At 41.3% G+C, this 9,239-nt stretch overlaps 1 protein-coding gene across 2 annotated transcripts in view; it reads left to right on the top strand.

The window, feature by feature from the left end:
• The first annotated feature begins 2,565 nt into the window (after window positions 1–2,565).
• LSM12 (LSM12 homolog) overlaps window positions 2,566–9,239 on the top strand; it is a 28,552-nt gene continuing 21,878 nt past the window's right edge. Inside the window, exons 1-2 of one of the 2 annotated variants that reach the window (XM_044671858.1) lie at window positions 2,566–2,708; window positions 5,017–5,150. In XM_044671858.1, the coding sequence (XP_044527793.1) occupies window positions 2,585–2,708; window positions 5,017–5,150 (258 nt within the window). In that variant the 5' untranslated portion in view covers window positions 2,566–2,584. The remainder of the gene's footprint in view (window positions 2,709–5,016; window positions 5,151–9,239) is intronic. The other variant, XM_044671859.1, reaches the window with a different exon arrangement.

The raw sequence follows: 9,239 nt of genomic DNA, 5'->3' as shown, positions 1-9,239 counted from the left end.
AACCCGCCCAAGTTTTGCCCGGAGGGCCCTCTCACCCCGCCTCTCGGTTTCCAGAGCACCCCAAACTCCGCCTCCAAGCCACGCGCGCGCTCCCCAGGCCCCGCCCCTGTGCCCCTTCTTTCCACCATTTCGGTTCCATTCTACCCCCTCCCCCAAGTCCACGAGCTCGAACTTTGCCCCCCAGGTACCGTTTTTCCCCCACCTCCGCGGCTTATCTCTCGTCGAGTCTTCCTTATACGGGTCAGGGTAGGGGACAAACCTATCGCGAGGGCGTTTTCCCCTAGACCCACGTGTCCCCAGTTTGCGTCCGGTCCGCAGCGGACGTGGGGCGGTAGCTACCTCTGCGATCTAGGGTCAGAGGGTAACAGAGGGCGGGCTTTGAAACTTGGTGGTTATGGAGACTGATAGCTACTTCTCCAAACCGGGATTCTATTCTGCTACTTACCCTCTCAATATCAGTATCTATGAGATAGAAGGAGCCGTGTTTTTTCAGGGCTTAGGGACAGGGAAGTTCAAGGACATAGCCATAGGATCTCGGGTGTATTCTGAAAGGGGACAGCATTTACATTCACACAGAAACACTCATCTCTCCTGAGGATAGCATTTGACAAACAAATGTCACCATTCTTTTTAACCTTGTTGTAGGCATTCCCTTCAAATCCTCCTCTCGAGTTGCTAAATTGTTAATTCTATAAGAAGATGTTGCTATATGTACCTTCAAAGGACGTCCTCACACTGCAGCACATGAGAGACATTGAATTCTCACTTCAGAAGATTTGTTGGCATCAATTCCCTAGTTTTGACTTACTTGCGGGGGTGGGGGGATTAGGGGCAGGCTTTGGGGAAGGAGGTGGGAAAGTTTATTTTTTAAAACTCCAAAATCTCTGTCCCCCAAAGGCAACCAGGTAATCCAGGAAATTTAAGTGTTGTTTTTACATGTAAATATGTGTGGGTGAAAGCTAGAGTGAATTCTTGGTCAATGCTCACCCCTGAGATCAATAGCTTACTAGGATTTGAAGTGATTTGGGAAAGGTATCTATAGAAACCTTAGATTATCACTTGTTTTGATGAGGTCTAGGCCACAGGGCATTGGGGTCTTGGGGGAGGGTTAGGATAACCCCCTAAAGCCATTTCTAACCAGATTTTTTTTTATCCTTGATTAGATTTGTTGAGAGGAAAAGAAGAAATGAGCATGGAAAAGTGAACTCTATTCGATGAAGAAACAGCAAATTTGTATAATGAAATGATAAAGATAGCTAATTTATATAGTGAAGTGATAAAAGGTAATTTAGAAATGATAAAACAGCTAATTTATATAGTGGAAAAGGTGTTAAGGGTGGCTGGAATGCAGGTATGTTGACATGGGCATGATGAGGTTATCTGGTGTTTCATGGGTAGATATGGTACATTAATTTCTTATAACTTCTTAAATTTACCTTCTTCCAGGATGTGAGGATAAAATGAAGTAATATACATGAAAAGACTGCAAAAGATGATTTAAATCAGGTAGTACCACTATTTTAATTTTGCTAAGGGGCTGCAAAAGGCAGGGAGATTGTGCCCCTTGCTTGGCAAGAACTATGTTTTTTCCTCCTTTTTCCATATCTAGGGCTGGATCATGTCCTTTTCCTGCCTTCCTCTGTATTGACTGATCCAAACAAGTTTATCAGAGATTCAGGGTTAAAGTTTGTAAAATTCCCTTTAACCTAGACCAGATCACTTGGTTTTTGGCCTAGAAGCAGATTGACTTGAGACAGGAGTTTCAGGCTATTGGAGAGGCCAAATGTCACAAATTTGTAGGAAGTGATAGGAAATGACAGTCCTCAGGGTCTTGATTCAATTCACTTTGAGTGATTCAATTTCCTTTCTGAATCAATTTACAATTGATTCAATTATGTTCTAACTAAATACATTTATGAAATAAAGATTTACTAAGTGCCAACTAAGTACAAAATTCTAGGCCCTAGTCCTAAAGATCAAAGAAATTAAAGTTCCTGTTCTCAAGGAGCTTATTCATTTAATTGGATTATCTAGATTTTTGCAGCTTTCGTTTGTTCCTTATCCCTGGGCCTAAATTTTTCCTCTTTCATTTACAGTGTATTTGGGGGAAAGTTTAAACACAACTCTGTCTCAGATTGAGATTTATTTAGGGTATTCCCCCTCGTCTTCCCCGCCCCGCCCCAAAACGCAAAACAAAGCTGAATTGAGCTGGAGGATCTAGTTTAAATTTAGGCAAGTTGTGTTAAAGTGAAGGAGGGCTGGAAAAATGGATGACCGTCAACTCAGTAGAGAGGGGTTGGGTTTAACTTAGAGCAGGACCCCAATCCTGGGTTTGCACCTTCTCATTTCTCTTGGGTCTGGGTTTTGATCCCTGGCTCCCAGACCCAACCTGGTGGCCTCCTTCTTGTTTCCTCCTTCTCCCTTTCCCATTCTCTCTTACCCCGGCGCCTCGCAGCCCCGCCCTCCTAGTTTGTCCTGAGGCCCCGCCCCCGGCATGCTTACGCCATCGCGTCGCGCGTGCGTGCCGGCGCACTGAGGGGGCCGGCCTCGCCGCTGCCCCGCCGCCCGCCGCTGCTCTCCCAAGATGGCGGCTCCTCCGGGCGAGTACTTCAGCGTTGGGAGCCAGGTTTCATGCCGAACGTGCCAAGAGCAGCGGCTGCAGGGCGAGGTGGTAGCCTTTGACTACCAGTCCAAGATGCTGGCGCTCAGTATCCTTCTCATCGAGGGGTGGCTTGGACTCTAGGCTGGGCTGGCACGGGTGGGGGGGAGGCGGCGGCTGGGGCCGGGCCGGGCCGGGCCGGGTCCGGGGCCTAAGGGGCGACCGGCGACCGCGGCGCTAAGGACGCATGCGCGTGGTCAACCCTAGTTCCTTTTCCCCCCTCTTGCTGCCGCCCCCTTCCTCTCCCCATTGGGGTCCCAGTTCTTTCGCGGGAGCCGGGCCTGGAGGAAGGCAGGCTGGGGAGGTGGGCGGAGGGGGTTCGACACGCGGGTGGCTGTTCTGGCTGAATCCCCTGGGGGAGGGAGCACTGTTTGAGGAAAGGGCTAGTGGAAGGAAGGGAGGGCCTGTAAGGTAGGGTCTGCGGACCCCATATGAATGGGGGGGCCGTGGTCACGTGGGGGAGGGGTGTGTGTAGGATAGAGGGAAGAAGCTACTGAATTTGGGGGGGAGGGAGAGAGAGAGAGTGAGTGTGTATGTGTGTGAGTGAGAGTGAGAATGTGTGTGTGTGTGTAGTGTATGTGTTTTAGCCCTAGGAAGGAGGCATGGGCACAGAAAATGAAACTAGGGGTCATGGTTGGTTTTCTCATTGAGGGAAGTATACCTTGAGAATGAAGTTTATAACTGACATATGGAAAGAGGCTTCATTTACTATAGTGTGTGCTCCTTCTTGGAGGGTTTGTTGGAGGCTGGTATATTAGCCAGAAAACTGCTAATTTGAGAGTGTACTCATTGAGTATCCCAGGCAGAGAATAACAAAGTTTTGTTCTGGGGGAGGGGTGCTGAGCTATTTAGTTGGGAAAGAACCTCTGTGGGGTGGGAATAATAGCTAACACTTACATAACGATTTGAAGTTTGTTAAGAGCTTCACAAACATCTCATTGGATCCTCTCAACAGCTTTGTGAGGGAGTCCTGTTAGCTGCATTTCACAGCTGAAAAAACTGAGGCTAGAGAAATTTAAATAACTTGTTCATACGTAGCTATTGACTGACTTGAGGCTGTATAAGCTTAACACAATACCCACCATGCCATCCATTCATCTTTAAATGTCTAATTTGTTTAAGATATATGAATTTTATTTTTTCTTACAAGCAGTTCCTTCTACAAGTGTTTTCTTGATCCTTTTTTGATATCTTCCAGAATGAAAGTGCATATGGAGTCTAATTAAGCCTGCTGATTTGGAGTGGCAAACATTTAAATTTCAAATAATTCATGTAATCATCCCCCCCCCCCCCACCACAATTGTAGCATAGGAAGGTGATTTTTGAGACTATTTCCAGTAATTCAGTCACTTTTTCTAGATAAGATGCTGTCATCAGTAGAATGGGACCTATAAAATTAGCAATTTAGTCCTGGGATTGGAGTCTGACTGATAGTAGTATCTCTAATCTCAAGTATACCTCTAACTGCTGTAAGTGCCTTTTTCTTTTATTTCCATTGCATTTAATGGAATATATGCAAAAGATTCCAAATGAATTCTATTTAAGTGAATGAATGAACTGGCAGATATCTTGGACAGGCCAATTGCTCATCTGCAAGGTGAAGATATCTCCTTTTCATTCAAGTTTCCTCAGTTAAAAAGTGGAGGTAATACCTCCTTTTTATTAAATCTCAAAAAGCTTGATGATGAAATAAAATGATAAGTAACTTGTAAAATTATAAATACAAGGATTATTATGTTAGAAATTATATTAGAATAGCAGATGTAAGGTGTGATGACATAGTCTTATTTCATTTATTTACTTATTTTTTTGTTTGTTTATTTAATTTGGGGGGGGGGCTTACCTTCCTTGGAGTTGTGTATTGGCTCCAAGACAGAAGAGTGGTAGGGGTAGGCAATGGGGGTCAAGTGACTTGCCCAGGGTCACACAGCTGGGAAGTGGCTGAGGCCAGATTTGAACCTAGGACCTCCTGTCTCTAGGCCTGGCTCTCAATCCACTGAGCTACCCAGCTGCCCCCTGATGACATGGTTTAAAGACAGATTAGTGCTCTTGTTACCTAAAAATTACATTGAGTTTCTGTGCCTAAAACTAGCAGGGGAGAAAAGATGAAAATACCTCAGACATCCTCAATTTGATCCTATTTGTAGAACCTGAAATCCTTTGGTTTCTGGGGTGAAGCAGGGGAAGAATGAGATTTTGGAATTCCTTATTCCTTTACTGTGTTTCTTGTGAGGCCTCCTCACTACTTGTTTTTGGCATGCATTTTCCCTGAACTTTACTTGAATCATGTTTTCCAGACCCTTTAGGATTTGTTGATACCTTTGCCTGCTTGTTTTCCTTAACTTTATTCTTTCTAGAATGTCCCTCTTCCAGTGGAAAGCCTAACCATGCAGACATCCTGCTTATAAATCTACAGTTTGTCTCGGAAATTGAAATAATTAATGACCGCACAGAAACCCCTCCTCCCCTAGCTTCTCTCAATGTTAGCAAGGTAAGGATGATAGGCCAAGTCTGCCTCAATATAATGGTGGGAATGCTGCGTCTTGGAATATTTGCTCAGTGACTTTTGTCTCTGTATCTTGACAGATGCTTTTTTTCCCCCATTAACTCATAGCCCTTGTGTTCACGTCTCCTTTTCTAAGAAGCTTATTTTTTCAATGAATTGTTGAATGCTGTTAAGTCTAAACAAAAACTTGCCCTCAAAGAGAATTGACATTGTAACTTTTTTCTTATATGAAAAGATAAAAGACACTAAATCTGTAATGTTGTATCCCTATACTTTGAAAAGATTTCTTGTCTTCCAACAAATTTGCCAGCTACCTCCTAGAGAGACAGTATAGATTCTCCTGTTATGGAGTTTTTAGGACATGGTTTCAACTCAGGCTGGGTTCTTGGAGACATGGGTACAGATGAAGTGACTACAGGGAAAGGGAGGAGCAGTTGGTAGCCCTCAGTCACACTAAAAGCCTTTAGGACATGGCAGTCACATAAGACTTACTGAATCCCACTTGTGTTTAATGGTCTTTGGGAGGTAAAAAGGTGCTAGGTAAAATTTCTTGTCCTCATTGAGCTTCTAGTTCATCTGGGGAGGCAAGGTTTAGATTTAGTATAAAATGATGATTATATTCACTACCATAGTACATAAGGGATTAGCATTGTTCTGTTTGGTCACAGAGGCCAAGAACAATGTACAGAGAGGCAGATTAAGGCTTGGCATAAGGAAAAATTTATTAACTGTTAGAATTACCCAAGAGGGGAATGGACTGTCTCAGGAGAGAGTGAATTCCCCTCCAATGGAGGCCTTCAGGTAAAGACCAGAAGGCCACTCTTTAGAGATGTTATGAAGGGATTTCTGGTTAGGTACAGGTTGAATTAGATGACTTCTGAATGATCTCAACACTGAGATGTCAATGTTCTGCCATGAACCTGCATTCAGGGAACAATAAACTTTATGGTATCTTTATGGTATCTCAATATATATTTGTCTAAGCGACAGTATGTCATGCTTTATTTAGTACTTTATATTTTTTCTTTCTTTAAAGATGAAGGTACCTTTCCTGGGTATGTACATTGGGCACATTACATTATTTTTCTCCATGTTGTACCCAAAGCAAAAGGGGGGAAGTATAGATTTCGTGGGCACAGTTTAAATTAGGCATTGGGGTAGAATGTCTTGTAAAGGACAAACACTATCACACCTTTGTCCATGACTTCAAGGTGACTGATTCATATCTGAATCCTTTACATTGGCCCTAGGGGCTCTTAACTTTTTGACTGAAAATCGAAGTGACTTTTCATTGCCTAGAGGAAGGATTGCCTGGGGATTTTTGTTAACTGTAATAACTTGGGACATTGACATATATATATATATATATATAAATGATCACTAATATCTAAAATTTTGCTGTATTAAAGCTTGAATGCAGTGGTCTGATCTTTCAGAATATGTCACATATTACATGCTATAAGAGATTTATTCTGAAACTCTTGGTGTATTCTAATTGGTTATTTAAAGTCTTATGGCTGCTTTAAATTTGATATCAGATTTAGAAATCTTATGTTAAAACCATTTACAATCTATCCTGAATTTACCTTTCCAGTCTAATTATACATATATATATATATATATATATATACACCATTTCATGTACTCGCTTTCTTACCTGTTCCTTACACATTCTTATCCATGCCTTATACAAGCTGTTTCCTCATCCCTGAAATACATATTCCTTCCTCACCTCTGCCTCTTAGATTCCCTACTTTCCTTTAAATCTCAACTTAAAGCCTATCTCCTAGCATGGGAATTGCTTGGGACAAATAAAATAATTAGTTTTTTTTTGTTTGTATGATAAACCTTATACTTTCCTACATATTAAAAAAACCTTTTAAAATGTACAATCTATCCTTTTGCTACAGTCACTCTCTCTCTATATATACTATTTGGCAGTATATTCACAAGATTTGGACAGTCTTTAATTCTTCATCCTGAAATTAAACTTATTACATTGGATATTAAACATATATTTGAGTCTATTTTTTCAAGTCTTTCCTTAATTATATAGTCCATAGTTTTTCCTTAGGGTTTAAAACAGGTGAGTTCCCATTCTATAGAAACACCTTTATCTCTATCTCTTAGTGTTAAGTCTGCGTTGCTGTATTCCATTTCCATTTATGAATACCAACAGTTCCAGCCTTCAGTATTTCAGTATATTTATCAAAGTTCATCCTTCTTTCAATGGGGACAAGACTTCCAGGCCCAATGAAAGTTAAAAAAAACACTAAAACCTAAATAATTTTCAGAGGGTTCATATTTTATAATCTGATGATGTTGTTGAGTCTTCTAGATTGGATTCTTAGTGATAATAGTATAGCTTTGGAGTAGCCTTGATAGGAAATGTTAGTTATTAGTAACATCAACCTTTTTCCATTCTTTGGTGCTCTAGTCCTTGTATTGTTTTGTCCATCACAAGCATTTTTTCTTCATAACCTCTTAGTTTTTTTTTGCTAATTTTCTTGCTGTTCTCCACAATTTCAAGAAGTCTACACCTCTGGCAGCTAGGTAGCATAGTGAGTGGATAGTATACTAGGCCTGGAGTCTGGGAGGATCTAGGTTCAAATGTGGCCTCAGTTGTATGTCCCTGGGCAAGTCACTTAATCCTGAGTGCCTAATCCTTGCTGCTCTTCTGTTTAGAATTGATACTGAGATAGAAGGGAAAGGGTTTTGAAAAAAGTATAGTCACTGTAGAGAAATCAGTAATACCCAACCTCTCTCCCACCTGCCAAGTCCCTTTGAAGGTCTTTGATTGTTTTCTGAGCATTAATTAGGCTGTTTTATAGGAATCCTGTGCCACTTCTTGGTATAATTTTTTTATTTTCAGCTGCACTTTGAAGAGCACTTTTGTGCTTTGGTGGGACTGAACTTGTTTCATTATGGGCTTGAATGATCCTTGAAACTCTTGATTCCCTGACACCAAGGGCTGCTGCAATATTTCTCATAGTCATTGAAGTGAGCTCTTTAAGAGCACTGACTTTTGTAGGTTTTCTTGGAGTAATATCCGTTCTTAAAAACTACAGAATAAAAGAGCAATGAAACAACATGCAAGAGATCCAGCACTCCACTGACAGAGAACTAAAGATGGGGAAACCAGCCCAATCCGGGTTCATCTGGTCAAGGTCAGCCATTCTGAGTCAGCCTACTGTCAGTAGAAGCACAGACAAATGACCGTTGCTGTCCCAAGATGAAATTATACCAAAAGTATTCCTTGTCTCAAGCATTTATCATACTACACTATACCATTAGGCTATTTTCCTTGTTCTGCCACCCAAGTGCTAGCGCTTTCCCTTAATTACTTTGTGTTTATTTTATATATAATTATGTTTATACCTGTTATTTCTGCTTTAGGACATCCACACGGGCAGAGTCTATTTAATTTTTGTTTTTGCCTCTAACACAGTGCCTGGCACACAGTAGGTGCTTAATAAATGGTTGCTCAGGGCAGCTGGATAACTTGGTGGATAAAGTGCCAGACCTGGAGATGGGGTGTCCTGGTTTCAAATTTGGCCTCAGACGTTTTGTAGGCAAGTTACTTAATATTGCTTAACCTTTACTGCTCTTCTGCCTTAGGAGAGATGCTTTTGTATCAATTCTAAGACAAAAGGTAAGAGCTTTTTAAAATGGTTAATTGATTTTTATCCTTAGTAATATAATACCAACTAGTATTTATAGATTACTGTTAGGTTCGCAAAGCTCTGATTTGCATATGTTAACTCATTTGAAAAACAACTCTAGTTGTATTTACATATGTTAACTCAATTTGAAAAACTGTTAATATCCCAATTTTATAGATGAGGAAACTGAGGCTGAGAGAACACATCTAATATTTGAGTAAGGATTTGAGCTCAGGGCTTCCTAATGCCACAGTGCAACACTATCCATTGTGCCACCTAGTTGTGACATGTAATCAGCATTCATAATAGATGATGTATTTCAAACCACAAAGAAGGCCTTTATGAATGTAAACTCTTAATGCTTCCAAATTTGTTTGACCCAGTAGTTGGTCAAACCAATCAGCAAGCATGT

Source organism: Gracilinanus agilis, chromosome 4 (assembly GCF_016433145.1).
Source record: "Gracilinanus agilis isolate LMUSP501 chromosome 4, AgileGrace, whole genome shotgun sequence".
NCBI classification, from domain to species: Eukaryota; Metazoa; Chordata; class Mammalia; order Didelphimorphia; family Didelphidae; genus Gracilinanus; species Gracilinanus agilis.
Note: the sequence above shows the minus strand (reverse complement) of the source record. Positions and strands in the feature narration are given on the sequence as shown.